General features: G+C 40.1%; 1 protein-coding gene across 1 annotated transcript; it reads right to left on the bottom strand.

Moving 5' to 3' along the window:
* Positions 1 to 1,762: 1,762 nt before the first annotated feature.
* Positions 1,763 to 23,203, bottom strand: LOC117323287 (meteorin-like protein). The gene is made up of 4 exons (XM_033878424.1): positions 22,922 to 23,203; positions 9,254 to 9,672; positions 6,031 to 6,087; positions 1,763 to 3,786 (listed from the first exon to the last, which is right to left on the bottom strand). Exons 1-4 carry the CDS (start codon positions 23,023 to 23,025, stop codon positions 3,476 to 3,478), a joined length of 891 nt encoding a protein of 296 aa, XP_033734315.1. The 5' UTR covers positions 23,026 to 23,203; the 3' UTR covers positions 1,763 to 3,475.
* Between the last annotated feature and the right edge of the window lie 537 nt (positions 23,204 to 23,740).

Raw genomic sequence — 23,740 nt, 5'->3', positions numbered from 1 at the left:
TACTGACTATTTCATACGCGACAGCGGTGTTGCGACTTACTCCGTAAACTGTAACGATGTCATTTGAATGCTGATGTCGCTGAATACAGATAGCCTGGAACTATATTACGGTGTTGAATTGTGTTTTCTCGACGGCCCGTACTTTTTCTCTAAACTCGGGTATTGTGGCGGGTGTCTGACGCTACCTCGAAGACACCTACCGAGGGCTGCGGGACTTTGACCTGACGGTCTCCTGCAGTTATCTAAGTACAAAATGTACATTTACCATCCCCTATTACATTCAAATATATCTATGTAGGACAATTCAATATATATGAACTGTAACAACAACCCTTTTTTTCTTGGGAACTTTTTCTCAGAAGAAGGGGTTGTAGTATTATCGGCTACGTTACGTTTATCATTAGTTCAGCCTAACACACACTTATCATTAGTTCAGCCTAACACACACGTATGTTTTCTTCGTGCTGACTTCGTGACTCTAGCGTCCCACGAGTTGTTTATTCGGACTGATCATATATGTACCTTATATAGTAACCGGACCTGGGTTGTAGATTCGAGTTGAGTATATGTTCTCAACAGCTTCCCACATTTGAAGTATTCTTGCTAACTCCCCAAAACAACTTTATAGCACGATTTTGAAATTGTGTTGATGATTGACCTCGTTTTGACCCAAGATAGCAGCTCAGAAAAAAAAGAATGAGGTCAACTTGATTTTTATATAGGTTGGTGAAACTGCATATACGTCATTCCTCCTGCATCCATGCATTTTGATGTTAAAGCCCCTATCACTCTACAAGCCGATTTGGTAAGTTCCTTCGGTACAGTCTTAAAAGTACTTGCATTTATTGGTGCATTTGTATTTGAATTGTCTGACAGTTACGTACGAAATTGAACTCTGCGGCCGGCGTTGATAAAGATCGAAAATGCATCACATAAGGTCTACTATAGTTTAACGACAGTCTCCATGTACACACCAACTATTACAGTATCCAGTACGACAGTCTCCATGTACACACCAACTATTACTGTATCCAGTACGACAGCCTCCATGTACACACCAACTATAACTGTATCCAGTACGACAGTCTCCATGTACACACCAACTATTACAGTATCCAGTACGACAGTCTCCATGTACACACCAACTATTACTGTATCCAGTACGACAGTCTCCATGTACACACCAACTATAACTGTATCCAGTACGACAGCCTCCATGTACACACCAACTATTACAGTATCCAGTACGACAGCCTCCATGTACACACCAACTATTACAGTATCCAACATATTGTATACAATGTAGTTTATCCGCTGGCGGGCCTAGTAGCACAATGTCGTCGGCGTAGATCGATGACGAAATATTGAGCTCGCCGATATCAATTTCAAATTTCAGAGGATTCAAGTTTTCGATTAAATCGTTGATATACATGTCAAACAGAACTGGAGACATTAAAGAGCTTTGTATAAACCATTTTGTAAATCGAACCAGTCCGGTAAATGTAATTAGCCTTCACAATTTCGATTGGTCGATGAAAATATGAATATTCAAGTTAAGCCGAAGGTGTTTAGCGCTAAAACCCCAAAGATTTTCTGCCATAAATATCACATCACGGAAATCGTGATATTGGGATGACACACTTGAAGATCGTTTTAAATTTGACATGGTAACACCGTAAATGTAGTCAACGTCAGTTAATTAATGGCAAATCAATGGGAGGTACTATAGCAATAACATCATAATAAATCAGAAATCAAGGTATTAAGATTCATAACTTGTTTATTTTGTTCAACATTGAATTTGGATATAAAGTCTCTTATATACACAACAAAACGTAAGTGTTTCTGGAGCAGTTAAATTCAACATTGAGAAACATGGACTGTCACGTGACAAACACACAAACAAATATGCAGATACATTATTTACCATCAACAGATACATTACGTATCACAAAAAACAAATCCGTACACAATTTTTAAAAATTCAAGTCCATGTTTCGCTACATTTGAAAAGAGAAACTGGGTAAACGTATATAACAGTGTTAAGAAATTAAAAAAAAAAAACAGAAATAACAATCACGATTTGTCGAACACATTTCAGTTTTCAAAAAATTTCGATAGAAACAAACATGCCAAGAATATTGCCCACGTAAAAAGTTAGGCAATAGTGGTAGTCGTCCTTTTCAATGACAAGAAAAAGAGAAGAAATGATGAGTTTTCAACTCCGAATGTTCCCAAAATAATGATATGAATTCCGGGCTATGTTATCCAGTCTCCTGAGGATGAATGCCGCAGTAAATGGAATCTGATTAAACAATACACAATTATCTCCCTTGGTAAAGTGTTACTATATTCTCATTGCTGCCTTGTGCCTTTCAGGCCGATATCGATAACTAGCCTAATATAATCTGATTGATGGAATTACCGAATAGATAACGGCTATGACGATGACTTCAAGGACATCGACTTAAAACCTTGATATTTCCGTTTGGAATGTCTGCTTGCTTTTACTACATATCTACTGTATTTTAACTTCACACGATGCTAATGATAAAGATATGATTTCTTTAAAATGCAAATGAGTTCAGAACTTTGATATACATGTATATACATATATGCGAATGAAATTTGAAATGGATATCAGTTGATGAAATGATTATTGTCTTTTAAAAGCTGAGTTACTAGTAATCGCCCTTTGGTTCCACCACAGATGCATTAGGGGTTCGCCACGGGGACCAGAATTCCCGAAAGTCCCCACCATGAATTATCCATAAGAGGTCCCCATGGGGGACATCACGAGTCCCATGGATCACCACAACGGGTTATCTTCAACGGCCAACATTAACAATAAAACGTCACACACACAGAGAGTAAACAACCGGCAGTCTTTTCGGGTTCTCGTCACTTAAAAATACAACTCTACTGTGACATGAATCTTCGAGAAATAAACACCATCCTACTATAAATGATAACGAGTCAACAGATGAACAGAGTTAATGTAAATCCTTGTAAAATAACGTCTGAGGCGAGAAGACACCCGCGAGAAGACTGACGGTTATTCACGAATTGCACCATAATGGGTCACGTATATCACAGATACGCCACAGGCAGGATCGCGGAGGGCCACGCCCATCGTCCTGCCAATCACAGTCAAGCACGGCACCTTTCTTAACAGTTATCATGTGCAACACTAGTCAACCCTCCATAGGGTACCACACCTGAATACTCCTCAGGTAGCCAAGCCCATTCACAATGGGGCACGCCTCTTTTAACATTTTGTCATACCTTCTCCTGCAAGGGCGTGGTAAATAAAATAGGCAACTTTCTGTTACTTCTGAGGATCACGCCCATGCAAGAAAGCCCATAAAATAATCTATTAGTCAGTCACAGCCAAATAGCGACAAGCGCGCCAATCTGATTATCTTGTAAAATTTGTTTACACAATGTTACGTTTTTTTTAATGCGTCCAGCAAAATTAATCCACTTCACATTCCATGGTTCCGTCCGCTAACGCCGCCATCAGAACCTCTTTCCATTCCGACAAGTACGGCGAACAAGAGATTGTCAAGTGACCAAGGCGTAGATGTCCTGTAAAAAGGAAGTCCCCCTTGCCATATTGGATTCCACAATGGCGGGGAGCTACCAAGGACCCTCGGAGAGATTGGTCGTCCCGGAAGTAGGTAAATAGCTGACCTTTCTGACGTATAACGCGGCTAACTTCAACGTCCATCTTAGACCTTTCTATGTCATCCAAGTGCGTGACGGAGGTCATCTTTCCAGTCACAACTGTTAAAGACAAACACAAATTAGTGTGATGCACGGGGATAACAATAAAATGTATATAGTGTATGTCCGATTGTCCAGGTTTATCATTTTGTCCAGTCAATTTGTCCGGGTGTATAATATTTTGTCCCGTCCGTATGTCGGGGTGTATCATATTTTGTCCAGTCAATTTGTCGGGGTGTATTACGTTTTTGTTCCGTCTGTTTGTCCGGGTTTCTATGTTTTGTCTCGTCCGTTTGTCCAGGTGTATTATATTTTATTCCGTCCGTATGTCCGGGTGTATTATATTTTGTCCGGTCCGTATGTCGTGGTGTATTATATTTTGTCCGGTCCGTATGTCGTGGTGTATTATATTTTGTCCGGTCCGTTTGTCCGGGTGTATTATATTTTGTCCGGTCTGTATGTCCGGGTGTATTATATTTGTCCGGTCTGTATGACGGGGTGTATTATATTTTATCCGGTCCGTATTTCCGGATGTATTATATTTTGTCCGGTTTGTATGTCGGGTGTATTATGTATTGTCCCGTTCGTTTGTTCATGTGTTTTATGTCTTGTCTCTAGTTCTAATAGGCGTCACGTAATTGGGTCAAAGCACTTATATACATGTAATTATCAAAAATATAATTTTGATGTCAGGGAATGTATCTTTGTCACAAGTTTGAATATCAACGTTATATGGCCAATGCTATTAAAACAGAATATCACCAAATTTTCACATGTATGTTCGTATTTTTCCAGTCATATAAAATGTTATCTGTGTTTAAAAAAAAACATGGAATATAGAGTAGCTATCCAAAGTAAAGCTGGAAGGGTTATATTGGACCACGCCCACTTTCTCTCGAGGGTTAAACGGGGTTGTAGTTGGGGGTAGGGGTGGGGTTATAACTCTGAGCGTTTTAATATTGGTGTGGTGAAAATGGATAGTTGTATCAGCATATACAATTTGAACAAATCCACTAGAAATTATCATTGCTCAATAAGAAGCTATCAATGTCCAATATCAAAAACGTTTTAAACTGTTAATATGGTCTCGTAAATAATTATTGTCATGTCCAGTATGGAACGCCGACAGGGTCAGAATTCGAACTGCTTATTTTCCTTGTTTGCTATTCTTCATTCCTAATGCTTATATTTCATTCTAATTATAGTTATTCTAACGTGATGTTTGTTGTTAGCGATACTGCTTCATTGTATGTATCTACTTTGTATTTCAGTTCGTCCCTAGTCTATACTTGCTTACGATAAAACGCTTCTTTCTTTGTTGCAATCTGAAATATTATTACTTCCAAATACCATTTGATTGTTGTTTTTTCTGCAACTGTAGTCGTCAAGAAATTGATGCTGTCAAGACAACAGGAATGAGACATAGCACAAAGCCAAACGAAAGTTACAATATTTAAGAAGTAGAATGAATTATAAGCATGAAGAATAGCAAATAAGAATAAGAAGTTTGAATTTTGGCCCTGTCGGCGTTCCATAGTCCAGTGCGGTGGAGTCGGCCGGCTGAGTGTTTGTTTGTGACAAGCTGAGATGTAAACAGAGAAACACATTATCCGCCACACCATACCACCGACCCAATCAACCTGTCCACTATCAACAAATCCTACAGTGCCATTATACTCCAGGAATTTTTAATTTAAATATGTACAATGGTGCTCTCTAGGGCTGTATAAATGATTCCATTAGCCTGTCACACGCGCTAAAAGTAATTTATTTATTACAATACAAAATATTTTGCCCTATCAGCACAGAAATTTGATCTTTCATCATCTCAAATCAAATACTCAGTCATTTCCTTGTGACCGAGAAACTCTCTGTAGATCATATACCCCACCTCTTTATCAATTCACACAGAAAAAAAAAGTACATACAAATTAAAAAGCCAAATCAAACACAAATTGATTAGCAATATTTGGATGGAACTTGACTTGCATTCCATGTTTTTCACCCCAGAAATCCTGATACTTTATCTGTCCAAGTTGATTATGTGATAGAAGTCCAGCTATCTAATTTGATTAAATTATTGAGGACGAATAAAAATGAATGACTAAAGAGTATACGTGTGCCAACATAGCGATCCCCAATACAATAGTGTATACTACGAACTTTGTCTAAATATATGTGTTTCACTATTCTGTACAAAATTATATATTGTATTATGCTGTTGTACTTTTTGTTGACCTCTTGTCGCACATAATAGTGTGTCTGAGTGCTAATAAAGATATCTCAGCCCATTCCGATACTTACCGAAGTCGCTGGCACAGTAGGCCTGGACGAGTTCGCGCCGGTCACACGGACGACATTCTGAAACAAACCATAGATATTTTACCAACGGTAAACACAGGTTGGCCAAGAGGCTGGTCGACGAAACATTTGTAAATTAGTATTCAGGTTTTTCGCCAATGTTGTAATTATAGTTATCTCAATAAACATCGCCATACGTAAGTTAAGCCAGAGACAAACCTTATAAAGCTTTATTATAATGTGAATATTCTGGAGATAGGGGACAGTCCAACAAACGAATGATACATTGTCGTAAACTAAACTGACTTCTCTGCATACAACCCTCCCTCCTCACTCTAACCTCACCACACCTGGGTGGATGTTTACTATACAGACACACCGTCCATCATACTCTCATCTACTCACCCCTGGATAAATGAATAGAAACAGAAATCAAAACAAAAAAGATTCAACATGACAAACAATTGCAATAAATAAAGCTAGCGCTTACAATGCATAATGTATACAGAAACCCCTTCCTTCCTACTCACATTTCCTCACACCTAGTGAATATAGAGCACCAACCACCCCCACCCCAGCCCCTCCACTCCCCTCTCTTTCTAGTCCCCTACTCTCACCTCCTCACACCTAGTGAATATAGACACCAACCACCCCAACCCCAACCCTCTCTTTCTACTCCCCTACTCTCACCTCCTCACACCTAGTGAATATAGACACCAACCACCCCAACCCCAACCCTCTCTTTCTAGTCCCCTACTCTCACCTGATCACACCTAGTGAATATAGACACCAACCACCCCCACCCGACCCCCACCCCTCCCCTCTCTTTCTACTCCCCTACTCTCACCTCCTCACACCTAGTGAATATAGACACCAACCACCCCCACCCCAGCCCCTCCACTCCCCTCTCTTTCTACTCCCCTACTCTCACCTCCTCACACCTAGTGAATATAGACACCAACCACCCCCACCCCTCCCCTCTCTTTCTACTCCCCTACTCTCACCTCCTCACACCTAGTGAATATAGACACCAACCACCCCCACCCCTCCCCTCCCTTTCTAGTCCCCTACTCTCACCTCCTCACACCTAGTGAATATAGACACCAACCACCCCCACCCCTCCCCTCCCTTTCTACTCCCCTACTCTCACCTCCTCACACCTGGTGAATGACAACTATATAGACCACACACAATATCACACTCTCCCCTCCCTACTCCCCAACTCTCACTTCCTCACGCCTGAAGGAGAGGGAACCGAGTACTTAGTACTTCTACTACTCGGTCGGTAATAATGTGGTCACACAGCTAATGACAATGCTCTATCTGTGTCGGGTAATCCGACCGCTGGCCTTGCTCGGTGAAACCCTACCCGCCTGTCCCAGATCAGAGTACACGAAGAGAACTTAGTCGGTAATTCAGGATGACTGCTCATCCATTCAAAACATATATAAAAAGATTAAAAAGAAACTTTTCATTTAAAAAGTGAGTAAAAGAAAATGTACAGAAAAGGGTTGAAAAGTGTCGAATCCCATAATTTCGTACGACGTGGTCAAAGTTGAACCCCTATAGGGTATCGTTCTTGTGTGCTAGCCACTTGAGCGTGTCGGTGGTGCGTGATGAGAGTGTGGTAAAGTCGTTACAAACACTACAACCACTACAGATGGTCTCATGATGCACAGCATGTGTCTCACATTCCCATCTTCCTTGAATAGCCAAAAAAAACCAAGTAACTTCGAAGTCCAAAAATAAGGTATGAACTGTAATGGTCCAAGAGAGAGAGGACTTCGAAAGTCCCAAAATATTATAAGGTCCGATATGTATTGGCCAAATAATGGGGAAATTTTGAAAGCCCAAAAATAAGGCATGGACTATAATGACCCAACTAGGAGAAGACTCGGAAACATCTATTAAAAGAAACTGACCGGACGCCTGATGGCACTATTTATATAATTCTGCATGCGTTATAAATGATTTTCCAGTCGATTATGTGAGGTCTATTACTACATATTTCCTGTGTTTCAAATATGACTTTCCTTAGTGAGAAAAAAGTGATATTTGTAGCTTTTTAATAATTAAGACATTACATTTCATAAACACGAGCTGGTTTTTTGTTTTGTTTTGTTTTTTGTTTCATTCATAACGAACTATTGTGATATGTATCAGTTGTCATGCGACATCGGGCGTCGGTGTGGTTATGCCATAAAAAACACGTGCAGTAAGTGTCGAGTAAAACAAAAGTTATCGTCTTTGTCGGTTAAAGTCATTCAACACAGCTCAAATGGCGAGTCGGTTAAAGTCATTTTACACAGCTCAAATGGCGAACCACGTAAGTAATAAGTCTCCAGCTAGGGTAAACGTTATCCACTGGAGCATTCCCCGTCATTTACGGGTCAGATAGCGTGCAACACGACTCCAAACATATGTTAATACTAATTTTTATTCGACACTCAATGTATCTATCCTCGCCATACAAATGGCGTCTCAGTCTACCGAGGACCGACAAGTATTTATACCTAAATTCATAATATCATTATCGCCTACGGACGACCAACATTATAAAAACTACACTAAACATAGAAGTGACAATCGTTCTAAAGGCCGATATAATTTCGGGCGACTTTGTAGTTGCTCAGGATCAGAAACACGTTTAAACATGCAGGAATGTGGCCCCACTACAACTATTCATTAAGCACGCGTATGAATACCTGTGTGGCTTTTTATTTTCTCTTTAATAAGATCGTAGTGATTGTGGCTCAGAGAATGACATTTGTATCGCTTCTATTGAAGTTTGCCACACGAAGAAAGGTGTATAGAATAGCAGATGAAAGGCCGTCTAAGATATTATTGGGTTTGTTCAGTCACTGGTCCCGGTGGTACACTCGGGCGTGTGGTGATGGGGACATGTCGTAACGACTATATGACGTTACAATACCACTATTGACGTGCTGTTGTGTATGGAGTTCACACCTTACGGTGGACGGGCTCGGACAGGAACACGCTTGTCCTACACACATCAGGTGCCACTCACGGTCGACAATCATTGACGATAATTACAGGTTAGCTGGTTGGCTGGGGATCTACCGGGGCCAAGGTCTCACGTAATTCGAACCAGGGGAAGGACACGTGGTTTTTGTATGCCAACTTCGGTAAGAGTTTCTTTTTGTTTAGAAACTCCGTGTGTGATTAAGATCTGAGACTGTTTTGTACTTCAGTATTGAAAACTTACCTTCTTCCATTGGATTGAAGAGCAGTGTATTTGACCGAATGGCTTCTATGACGTAATGGAATGTCACTTTCTGCACACCCGATTGGTGTGGCAGCCGTTCCGTCTCTAAATATAGTAGTACCGATGGGTATGACGAGGATGAGGGGATGCAGATTTCTTTAGTCCTGTTGGCTGTTATAGCAACGGCATGCAAATATGACGACCTTTGACCGGATATTTGTTTACCGGAAGCGATCACAAATTCCTGGGATATCTTCACCGCAATATTTGTGGCTTCCACGGCAAAGCATGCCCGGAAGTTCGAAGTATATCCAGACTGTAGCTGTACGCGTAGTCCTCCGTTCGGATTTCTCCATCGAATAGAGCCTTCATTGCATGGAGGTTTAATGTTCCGAACACCCCGCTCCTTGTATCCCTCACTACAATGATAAACAAATAAATACTTCATTCTTTCATTATCTGATTTCTATTGAAGTCATGCTGTCCCAGATACAAATACTATATATAACAGTACAGACACACACTGACACAAGCCAAGTTTTAATCTTAAAGGATAAAAGTATCACATAATGTCAACTGAACAAAAAAAAATAAAATAAAATGTTTTGGCTATCTGGCTTCCGATATCTCCACACGTACAGAGAGAGGCAAGTCAGAAAACGTAGCCTCGGTCATGACGCGATCCTCCCTGTTTCAAGCACAGCCATCAATCCTATCCCGCCAGACTTGTTATCGGCCCAGATTTACATACATGATTTAAGGTTGAAAAATGATACTAAAAGTGAATCTTTCTTCACGGAACTGTTGACGAGGGTTGTGTTTCTGTTTTTTGTAAAGATAAGTATCTACAGTGGCACCAAGTCTGGCCCAGTGAGATAAGGACGGACACGTGTGTGGAGATTTAAAGAAACATATGCTGTTGTGACCCTCACATTATGGTTTAATGCCCTTTGTTAACGCTAATTCACCATAGTCAGGACGGTACTAATATTGTATTTTATAAAGAGATGGATTTCCTTCACGACTTCTACACAGTATAATTGATTACGCGTGGTCATACTATCATTTAGATAGAGAGCCTCGTTATCATGTCGTCCATCTGCAGATAACAGGTTACTGTGTCAATAACACGCTTGATTACATTGAGATGCTGGGCAAAGATCGCAAGGTTCCTACCGACACAGAATAGATAACATGAAGGATTCTCAAGTTTAATAACAGTCGGGTTAGATAAATAACATGTAATCAGCTACACAAAACAATGTTTAGATAGCAGGTACAGTCAGCCTATCGTCCATTCCAGAGACTCCGAGTACAGCAGCGATACAGAAGTGTTCAGGGAGTGATCCTTTTTATAAGTCATTACAGAGCACATCTCGTGTAATAACTAGTCCGTGCCGATCGGACGTAGACCGGATTTATCTGTCACGGATATTGTCTCCGACGTTTTCAAAATCTCATTTAAGAATTCATTATACTTGATTATAAAGCCCATAAACCGCGGCATAGTGCCGGTATTACTAGGAGATCCGGTTTATTGACGGCACGGATATTTGCCTGTCTAAAGTCCACTTGTCCCACCACTACATCGCTGTCCGACAGGTAAACAGCACCGCATACAGAATATGTCCACACAAGGGCCAACCCAAAATCTACTTACCAGGAGCCAAACACTGACAAACTAGCCAGTATCGAGAAATGACTAAGAACACTGATTTTTTTTTTAACTTTAAAAAATAGATTGACCATTCACAGGAACGCGATATCTCCGAATTCTAAGCCCCATTACATTGGCGCGGGAGCCGCGATAGTTCCGTCGGCTAGAGCCAACCACGTGATCTCTGGAAATCCGAGGTGCGTAGTTCAACGCTCCCTACCCGTGTCGGTTTGTATTTGTCGAGAAGCTGAGAAACTGGGCCGGTCTGTGCTGTTGTGTCTTTAAACAAAACACTTCACCCTTATTGCTCTGGTGACATGTGACGGGCCTCGGCCCTCCCGTATATTTTTCAATAAAGTAGTCACCAACTACTACAAGGATACACTGCCTCAAAATGACGATAAACCCAACTTGCATTACCAGCTCAGAAAAGTTAGTTGATCACCATTTTTTTCTATTCATGGCTTTGTAATTGTGTCCATGGCTAGGAGGTTACATAATATAAATTACATAAAATCATCGACTAGACATTATCCGTAAACGGGTATCACTGGAAATGTCATCAATATTTTTGGGCGACAGTTGAAGGCATATGTTATACGTTTTAGTGTCTCGGACAGCTCTACTTACAGATACACGATACCTGTATACAGTGTCCCGGACAGCTCTACTTACAGATACACGATACCTGTATACAGTGTCCCGGACAGCTCTACTTACAGATACACGATACCTGTATATAGTGTCCCGGACAGCTCTACTTACAGATACACGATACCTGTATATAGTGTCCCGGACAACTCTACTTACAGATACACGATACCTGTATATAGTGTCCCAGACAACTCTACTTACAGATACACGATACCTGTATATAGTGTCCAGACAACTCTACTTACAGATACACGATACCTGTATATAGTGTCCCGGACAACTCTACTTACAGATACACAATACCTGTATATAGTGTCCCGGACAGCTCTACTTACAGATACACGATACCTGTATATAGTGTCCAGACAACTCTACTTACAGATACACGATACCTGTATATAGTGTCCCGGACAACTCTACTTACAGATACACGATACCTGTATATAGTGTCCCGGACAGCTCTACTTACAGATACACGATACCTGTATATAGTGTCCCGGACAGCTCTACTTACAGATACACGATACCTGTATATAGCGTCCAGACAACTCTACTTACAGATACACGATACCTGTATATAGTGTCCAGGACAGCTCTACTTACAGATACACGATACCTGTATATAGTGTCCAGACAACTCTACTTACAGATACACGATACCCGTATATAGTGTCCAGGACAGCTCTACTTACAGATACACGATACCTGTATATAGTGTCCCGGACAGCTCTACTTACAGATACACGATACCTGTATATAGTGTCCCGGACAGCTCTACTTACAGATACACGATACCTGTATATAGTGTCCCGGACAGCTCTACTTACAGATACACGATACCTGTATATAGTGTCCAGACAACTCTACTTACAGATACACGATACCTGTATATAGTGTCCCGGACAGCTCTACTTACAGATACACGATACCCGTATATAGTGTCCCGGACAGCTCTACTTACAGATACACGATACCTGTATATAGTGTCCAGACAACTCTACTTACAGATACACGATACCTGTATATAGTGTCCCGGACAGCTCTACTTACAGATACACGATACCTGTATATAGTGTCCCGGACAGCTCTACTTACAGATACACGATACCTGTATACAGTGTCCCGGACAGCTCTACTTAAAGATACACGATACCTGTATATAGTGTCCCGGACAACTCTACTTACAGATACACGATACCTGTATATAGTGTCCAGACAACTCTACTTACAGATACACGATACCTGTATATAGTGTCCCGGACAGCTCTACTTACAGATACACGATACCTGTATATAGTGTCCCGGACAGCCCTACTTACAGATACATGATACCTGTATATAGTATCCAGGACAACTCTACTTACAGATACACGATACCTGTATATAGTGTCCAGACAACTCTACTTACAGATACACGATACCTGTATACAGTGTCCCGGACAGCTCTACTTAAAGATACACGATACCTGTATATAGTGTCCCGGACAACTCTACTTACAGATACACGATACCTGTATATAGTGTCCCGGACAGCTCTACTTACAGATACACGATACCTGTATATAGTGTCCAGACAACTCTACTTACAGATACACGATACCTGTATATAGTGTCCAGGACAACTCTACTTACAGATACACGATACCTGTATATAGCGTCCAGACAACTCTACTTACAGATACACGATACCTGTATATAGTGTCCCGGACAGCTCTACTTAAAGATACACGATACCTGTATACAGTGTCCTGGACAGCTCTACTTAAAGATACACGATACCTGTATATAGTGTCCCGGACAGCCCTACTTACAGATACACGATACCTGTATATAGTGTCCCGGACAGCTCTACTTACAGATACACGATACCTGTATGTAGTGTCCCGGACAGCTCTACTTACAGATACACGATACCTGTATATAGTGTCCAGACAACTCTACTTACAGATACACGATACCTGTATATAGTGTCCCGGACAGCTCTACTTACAGATACACGATACCTGTATATAGTGTCCCGGACAGCTCTACTTACAGATACACGATACCTGTATATAGTGTCCCGGACAGCTCTACTTACAGATACACGATACCTGTATATAGTGTCCAGACAACTCTACTTACAGATACACGATACCTGTATATAGTGTCCCGGACAACTCTACTTACAGATACACGATACCTGTATATAGTGTCCCGGACAGCTCTACTTACAGATACACGATACCTGTATATAGTGTCCCGGACAGCTCTACTTACAGATACACGATACCTGTATATAGTGTCCAGGACAGCTCTACTTACAGATACACGATACCTGTATATAGTGTCCAGGACAGCTCTACTTACAGATACACGATACCTGTATATAGTGTCCCGGACAGCTCTACTTACAGATACACGATACCTGTATATAGTGTCCCGGACAGCTCTACTTACAGATACACGATACCTGTATATAGTGTCCAGGACAGCTCTACTTACAGATACACGATACCTGTATATAGTGTCCAGGACAGCTCTACTTACAGATACACGATACCTGTATATAGTGTCCAGGACAACTGTACTTACAGATACACGATACCTGTATATAGTGTCCAGGACAGCTCTACTTACAGATACACGATACCTGTATATAGTGTCCAGACAACTCTACTTACAGATACACGATACCTGTATATAGTGTCCAGGACAACTGTACTTACAGATACACGATACCTGTATATAGTGTCCCGGACAGCTCTACTTACAGATACACGATACCTGTATATAGTGTCCCGGACAGCTCTACTTACAGATACACGATACCTGTATATAGTGTCCCGGACAGCTCTACTTACAGATACACGATACCTGTATATAGTGTCCAGGACAGCTCTACTTACAGATACACGATACCTGTATATAGTGTCCCGGACAGCCCTACTTACAGATACACGATACCTGTATATAGTGTCCAGGACAACTGTACTTACAGATACACGATACCTGTATATAGTGTCCAGACAACTCTACTTACAGATACACGATACCTGTATATAGTGTCCCGGACAGCTCTACTTACAGATACACGATACCTGTATATAGTGTCCAGGACAGCTCTACTTACAGATACACGATACCTGTATATAGTGTCCCGGACAACTCTACTTACAGATACACGATACCTGTATATAGTGTCCCGGACAACTCTACTTACAGATACACGATACCTGTATATAGTGTCCCGGACAACTCTACTTACAGATACACGATACCTGTATATAGTGTCCCGGACAACTCTACTTACAGATACACGATACCTGTATATAGTGTCCAGACAACTCTACTTACAGATACACGATACCTGTATATAGTGTCCCGGACAACTGTACTTACAGATACACGATACCTGTATATAGTGTCCAGACAACTCTACTTACAGATACACGATACCTGTATATAGTGTCCCGGACAACTGTACTTACAGATACACGATACCTGTATATAGTGTCCCGGACAACTCTACTTACAGATACACGATACCTGTATATAGTGTCCAGACAACTCTACTTACAGATACACGATACCTGTATATAGTGTCCAGACAGCTCTACTTACAGATACACGATACCTGTATATAGTGTCCCGGACAGCTCTACTTACAGATACACGATACCTGTATATAGTATCCCGGACAACTCTACTTACAGATACACGATACCTGTATATAATGTCCAGACAACTCTACTTACAGATACACGATACCTGTATATAGTGTCCCGGACAACTCTACTTACAGATACACGATACCTGTATATAGTGTCCAGACAACTCTACTTACAGATACACGATACCTGTATATAGTGTCCAGGACAACTCTACTTACAGATACACGATACCTGTATATAGTGTCCAGACAACTCTACTTACAGATACACGATACCTGTATATAATGTCCAGACAACTCTACTTACAGATACACGATACCTGTATATAGTGTCCAGACAACTCTACTTACAGATACACGATACCTGTATATAGTGTCCAGGACAACTCTACTTACAGATACACGATACCTGTATATAGTGTCCAGACAACTCTACTTACAGATACACGATACCTGTATATAGTGTCCCGGACAACTCTACTTACAGATACACGATACCTGTATATAGTGTCCCGGACAACTCTACTTACAGATACACGATACCTGTATATAGTGTCCCAGACAACTCTACTTACAGATACACGATACCTGTATATAGTGTCCAGACAACTCTACTTACAGATACACGATACCTGTATATAGTGTCCAGGACAGCTCTACTTACAGATATTATATTATGTAATGGATTTTCTCTATACCATTAAGTTGTATGAGAAATAAATTAATCTTGAATCTATACGTCTATGGAATTTGACCTGTAGACACTCAATAAATTACCCCTGACGCAACACTGGTAGGGTTTTATGGTGCACGGGAAACTGCATTGGAAGGGGACATACACTTAATACTACTGCTCGTCAACACCAAGTGTGACAAAAGCAGTATGTTTGGCAAGACATGTCTGCCAAACAGTCATAAGTACGTGTAGTTTGTATGTTTACAGCAAACTCAAGCTGTAGTTTGAAGTGATCGTCGCCCGGAGACAGAGGTGGACACACACCTGTACGAGTAGATTGTGCAGGTAGTGATATATACCGAACCTTATTATCTATACAATTTATATACCACATCTGTACAGGTAGATATAGAAAACAATATACCACACCTGTACAGGTAGATATATAAAACACATATATAGTGACACATCTCTCGCGAAGTTCGGCAATCCAATTTAGCAAAAAGGTAAGGTTCGTTTTAATTATAGTATTGACTCATGAAAGTGCCGACAGTGATTCATATCCATATTGGCCTGCCATCTACCCGGGAATGTTCACGTAGGGTTTAATGGGGCCTAATGGGCGCCACAACAACACGTCAGCCTTCATGCACAGGTGAAGAACTCATTACTGACATTGCTTTCATATTTTATAAGAATGATGATTCGGAACTTTAACTGACAAGGAAACTCTTTTTGTCCTACACTAGTGAAACGCCCTCTCTATATATACAAAACAGGCAATTAACCGGTTTAATCAGGCTTCTGACAATTTAGGAAGGATTTATATCGTTAAGAGTCGGATTGCTGGTGTGAACGAGAGAGGGAACATAGTTAAATAAAAGCCTGTGTTTTTGTTTATAGATTTGAAACTTTCTCAAGTTAAAACTTAAGTTAATTCCCGTCAAACCTGCTCAGATACGTCAACATGCAGTTCATAAGTAAACTATACAATCGACATACCCAGATGATAAACAGGAAATTCATCAAATGCTGAGAAGTTCAACTGTCATTTCAGGATGATTTTTCACGTTTACAGTGTCACGACGTTCACTGTGTAAGTTGTAGATGATGTAACTATACAGTATTCTGACATTGTATCATCATTACGGTATATTATCTATCCTCCAGTTTCCATAGTTTATATGTTAAGACTACTTAGAGATGCTTTAATATAGTATTGCCTTCTAACGATAAGCAGCTTGATTGACCATTTCACATTACTCCCATGCACTTTGAAATCTTATATTCCGGAATTGTTTCGTGACAGTTTCGCGTCACATTATAATAAATGTGTCCCCTAATATTCAAACTGTCCGAAGAATCCTGTCTTAGTTTGTGAATCTCTCCCAGGGAAAAGTGAATTGATAATGACAAACATTGCTTTCTCTGACATCTGAGTACTCTGACATTAATACCGGCCCACCCAAACTGTTCACCCCCTCTTCCCCGCCCGTTCCTTCCGACTAATCTATTCCAAAAGCGTGGCCCATCGGTGATGACCTCTGCTGGTTCGAAGTGCGGGAACAAGGTCGATGATGATCGTCGGCCCCTAAAATGTTAACGTCCATAAAAAAGGAACAGTTGACATTCTACACCGCGGTGTTAAAGCAAGGTCATGAGGGTCAGTAGTGGGGTCTACAGAAAGTGGGATCGCTATATCCTCAGTCAAGTGGTACGACACGTAAAGCGCGGGACGGCCAGGGAAAGCTCGTTAGGAGTCCTAAGTACTCGGCTTACAGATTATACATACCCTGATCCGTAATTATTGGGTAGGTACCGAGTAATCCATAGCATGTACTTAGTCTTCACAGGGTTACAATGCTGGCAATGAGGCGAAGAAAACTTCACTTCAGTTATCTAGCATGGCCGGATTCAGTAGCCAGTGATGGCTATTTATCGGAACCCTGGGTTTTCAGGGCGTATTGTCGGCATTGTTTATTAAAAAGAACACTCCAGACCCGTTTCTAGTCGTTCAATGGGGATTAGCTCACATTCTAATAAACACAAAGACTTTTTATGAGAGAAATATTAAAAGTTTGAAATACTGTTGGTGTATAACTGTAATGCCTTATTATATTTCTAACGTGTGTTGTTATCTCCCGCTGAGCCTTTGTGACTCTTCGAGGGACAAGAAGTACTAAATAACCCCGACTTTCCCATGGCACAGCCACAGAAGCCCAGATCCCGCCACAGATTCAAGTGTGACCACCAATAGGACAGCCCGCCCATAGCCGATAGTGTGTTTGTTGTTCACTAGTACTGAATAGATTGACATCTTCCAGGCCGAAGGCAATGTCCCTTGGGGAGGGGGTTCACCAATGACGTTTATACTGACGGGGTTGGGAACAGGTACCTATACAGCTGTCATCAATGTACAGTATTTCATATACATATAAACACCCGAAAAGGCACTGTGAGAAAATGTGGCCCAAAGATAAATATCAGTACGTGTACCAACCAAGCAGCTGTGGAGGATCAACACAAGTGACGGGGAACAGCACATAACTTCACAGCCTCCCGCGGCCCAGGGACACTAGTAGTAACAAACTTTTTTATTTGTACAGAATAACGACTTATGGTAAACAGTAAGCGAATTAAATTGTAAACATTACAAATTCTAATCCCCAAGGCGTCCGTGTCGACTGGGTCCCCAGCCGTGCGATCCACAGATACGCCCCGGCACGTTACAGATAGTGTCATTTGGGCATTTTTATTTACTTACTGGTAAATATACGTAAAATGTATAAAAGTTGACTCCAGAGACGAAAATTACTATGGAAATTTATATCATATCATATATTTGGCACACAATCTTATCACGCATGGTCTCGTAATGGGGAGTTGAAACACCGGTCCGTAACAGACATTAATTTGATCCATGAAATCCGATAGTATGACATTCATCTTCCAATTCGCACACATATATGACATTCGACTCTTATGGGTTTCCAACTAGCTAGAGGCCAAGGCTTCCAACTGAACATTCGACCAGAAATAAAGGCATGTACCTGACCTTTCGACCAGCCACACTCGTTCAGATATAGTCTGAGGTATCCATTAGTTAACGTCTGTACATACATTAGTTAACGTCTGTACATACATTAGTTAACGTCTGTACATACATTAGTTAACGTCTGTACATACATTAATTAACGTCTGTACATACATTAGTTAACGTCTGTACATACATTAGTTAACGCCTGTACATACATTAATTAACGTCTGTACATACATTAGTTAACGTCTGTACATACATTAGTTAACGTCTGTATATACATTAGTTAGTTAACGTCTGTACACACATCATTTAACGACTGTACAACATTAGTTAACGTCTGTACATACATTAGTTAACGTCTGTACATACATTAGTTAACGTCTGTACATACATTAGTTAACGTCTGTACATACATCATTTAACGACTGTACATACATTAGTTAACGTCTGTACATACATTAGTTAACGTCTGTACATACATTAGTTAACGTCTGTACATACATTAGTTAACGTCTGTACATACATAAGTTAACGTCTGTACATACATTAGTTAACGTCTGTACATACATTAGTTAACGTCTGTACATACATCATTTAACGTCTGTACATACATTAGTTAACGTCTGTACATACATTAGTTAACGTCTGTACATACATTAGTTAACGTCTGTACATACATCATTTAACGTCTGTACATACATTAGTTAACGTCTGTACATACATCATTTAACGACTGTACATACATTAGTTAACGTCTGTACATACATCATTTAACGACTGTACATACATTAGTTAACGCCTGTACATACATTAGTTAACGCGTGGACATGCATTAGTTAACGTCTGTACATACATTAGTTAACGTCTGTACATACATCATTTAACGACTGTACATACATTAGTTAACGACTGTACATACATTAGTTAACGTCTGTACATACATCATTTAACGACTGTACATACATTAGTTAACGCCTGTACATACAGCATTTAACGACTGTACATACATTAGTTAACGCCTGTACATACATTAGTTAACGTCTATACATAAATTAGTTAACGCCTGTACATACATTAGTTAACGTCTGTACTTACATTAGTTAACGTATGTACATACATTAGTTAGTTAACGTCTATACATACATTAGTTAACGTCTGTACATACATTAGTTAACGCCTGTACATACATTAGTTAACGCCTGTACATACATTAGTTAGTTAACGTCTATACATACATTAGTTAACGTCTATACATACATCATTTAACGTCTGTACATACATTAGTTAACGTCTGTACATACATTAGTTAACGTCTGGATATACATTAGTTAGTTAACGCGTGGACATGCATTAGTTAACGTCTGTACATACATTAGTTAACGTCTGTACATACATTAGTTAGTTAACGTCTGTACATACATTAGTTAACGTCTATACATACATCATTTAACGTCTGTACATACATTAGTTAACGTCTATACATACATCATTTAACGTCTATACATACATCATTTAACGTCTGTACATACATTAGTTAACGCCTGTACATACATTAATTAACGTCTGTACATACATTAGTTAGTTAACGTCTGTACATACATTAGTTAGTTAACGCCTGTACATACATTAGTTAGTTAACGTCTGTACATACATTAGTTAGTTAACGCCTGTACATACATTAGTTAGTTAACGTCTGTACATGCATTAGTTAGTTAACGTCTGTACATACATTAGTTAACGTCTGTACATACATTAGTTAACGTCTGTACATACATTAGTAAGTTAACGTCTGTACATACATTAGTAAGTTAACGTCTGTACATACATTAGTTAACGTCTGTACATACATTAGTTAACGCCTGTACATACATTAGTAAGTTAACGTCTGTACATGCATTAGTTAACGTCTGTACATTCATTAGTTAGTTAACGCCTGGACATGCATTAGTTGACGTCTGTACATACATTAGTTAACGTCTGTACATACATATGTTAACACCAGGAAATACATATGTTAACACCTGGACATACAGTAGTTAACTTCTGTACATACATTAGTTAGTTAACGTCTGTACATACATTAGTTAACGTCTATACATACATTAGTTAACGTCTGTACATACATTAGTTAACGTCTGTACATACATTAGTTAACGTCTGTACATACATTAGTTAGTTAACGCCTGGACATGCATTAGTTGAATTATGTACATACATTAGTTAACACCTGGACATACATTAGTTAACGTCTGTACATACATTAGTTGACGTCTGTACATACATTAGTTAACGTCTGTACATACATATGTTAACACCAGGAAATACATATGTTAGCACCTGGACATACAGTAGTTAACGTCTGTACATACATTAGTTAGTTAACATCTGTACATACATTAGTTAACGTCTGTACATACATTAGTTAACGTCTGTACATACATTAGTTAACGCGTGGATATACATTAGTTAACGTCTGTACACGCATTAGTTAACACCTGGACATATATTAGTTAACGTCTGTACATACATTAGTTAGTTAACGTCTGTACATACATTAGTTGACGTCTGTACATACATTAGTTAACGTCTGTACATACATATGTTAACACCAGGAAATAGATATGTTAGCACCTGGACATACAGTAGTTAACGTCTGTACATACATTAGTTAGTTAACGCCTGGACATGCATTAGTTGACGTATGTACATACATTAGTTAACGTCTGTACATACATTAGTTAACGTCTGTACATACATTAGTTACGCGTGGATATACATTAGTTAACGTCTGTACATACATTAGTTAACGTCTGTACATACATTAGTTAACGTCTGTACATACATTAGTTACGCGTGGATATACATTAGTTAACGTCTGTACACGCATTAGTTAACACCTGGACATATATTAGTTAACGTCTGTACATACATTAGTTAGTTAACGTCTGTACATACATTAGTTAACGTCTGTACATACATATGTTAACACCAGGAAATACATATGTTAACACCTGGAAATACATTAGTTAACATTTGGACATACATTGTCGATTAGTTAACGTCTGTACATGCATCAGTTAACACCTGTAAATACATTAGTTAACGCGTGGACATACATTAGTTAACATTTGGACATACATTGTCGATTAGTTAACGTCTGTCATTGACGACCATATTGGGAATACATTAGTTAACGCGAGAACATATATTGTCGATAATTTGGACATTAGTTAACGCCTGGGCTGGACACTGACGACCATTTAAAAATACATGTACATTACTTAACGCCTGGACGTACATTAGTTAACACGTGGGTATACATTAGTTAACACGTGGGTATACATTAGTTAACACGTGGGTATACATTGACGATTAATTAGGATAATGTCGGTACGGACACCAGTAGCGCGGTAACATCGGCTCAAATACAGGGTTTCGGAGATTAACCCCACTTGTTTGGTACTAATTGGAAGCCATCATTCGGGGCCTCAATAGCTCCCCTGGGAGTTAGAGATGTCGGCCAGATAAATCCCCAGCCCCTATACCGATTTAATCTCTCTAGTCAGATCACATTAGCAGGGCCCGTGTAGCCTCTGTAAAGGATCTGACGGTCCCAGGCTATCAACAGTCCATACACATTACCTACATTCAAATCATTTCCACCATGTGTTACCTACATTTAAATTCCCTGAATAAATTACCTACCTAAACTGTCTGATGACGAGCCCTGGAGCGATTTCACCTGTACAATACACCGGCACATCGTCCCCATAGAAATTACTTTTATACAGGTGCACACTTCAACGAAAGTGCAAACAGTCAGGTACACATTTAAACCAGGGACGTACTATGTATGTCCCTGATTTAAACATAAACATATCTTAACATACAACGAACACCTTTAGAGGAATAAACGGGCGATACGTAATGTATCACTTGATAAGTACAAGTCTACACTATATACTATATGCAAGTAAACTTTTACTTACCTCACGAAACAATCACATTGATGACAGACTTGTTCAAATCCTTGACATATGTCATATGATATGGCTAACAGACACAGCATTAACAGTCCCCTGGGTACTGCCATGTTGGGTAGTACGATTGGGAGGCGACCCGGGGGGAAGGGACGGCCATCAAACACTCAACCCTGAGGTTGTTGGGACAGTAAGGACATTTCTGTGACCACCTGTATACTCCGTCCGTTAGTGTACATACACACCACAGTGTTTGTGTATCCAGCACTCTCGTTAGGCAGTTCTCGATGTAGATCTTACGATCTACAAGTGGTTGTGTACAAGGGTCCCGCCCCCGTGCCGCGGACCAATCAGATCGGAGTCCTGACACGCGAGCACACCTCAGACCGCCACTGGCATCGTCCTAGTGGGCGTGGTCCGACATTGCCGTCTTTACTTTGGCAGACTAACGACACCAGGTACATCTACCCAGGGTTATACAAACATGTCCCTGATCTACCCAAGCTACTCAACATGACACGACACTACTTGAGACAAACCAAAACAATGTTGTATTGTTTATTCTTGAGTATTAATGCTGTGACAGCACACATAAATATTGTAAAGCATCTTTATATAGAGGATAGCACAATGGAAAAACTGTAACAACGCGTAACTGAATTTCCCTTAGCCACTGCATCACTTCTCATAGGAAAAACTCAACTCTTGTATAAATAAATTTGCTTATATTTATTGGTAACTAGCGATAGGTATACGCCGACACATTTTACAAATACTCGAACTCATACACTCATTCACACATTACAACATCAAGTATGTACTATAGAC

This window comes from Pecten maximus, chromosome 1 (assembly GCF_902652985.1).
Source record: "Pecten maximus chromosome 1, xPecMax1.1, whole genome shotgun sequence".
NCBI classification, from domain to species: domain Eukaryota; kingdom Metazoa; phylum Mollusca; class Bivalvia; order Pectinida; family Pectinidae; genus Pecten; species Pecten maximus.
The sequence above is the reverse complement of the archived record's forward strand: the minus strand, read 5'-3'. Positions and strand labels throughout refer to the sequence as shown.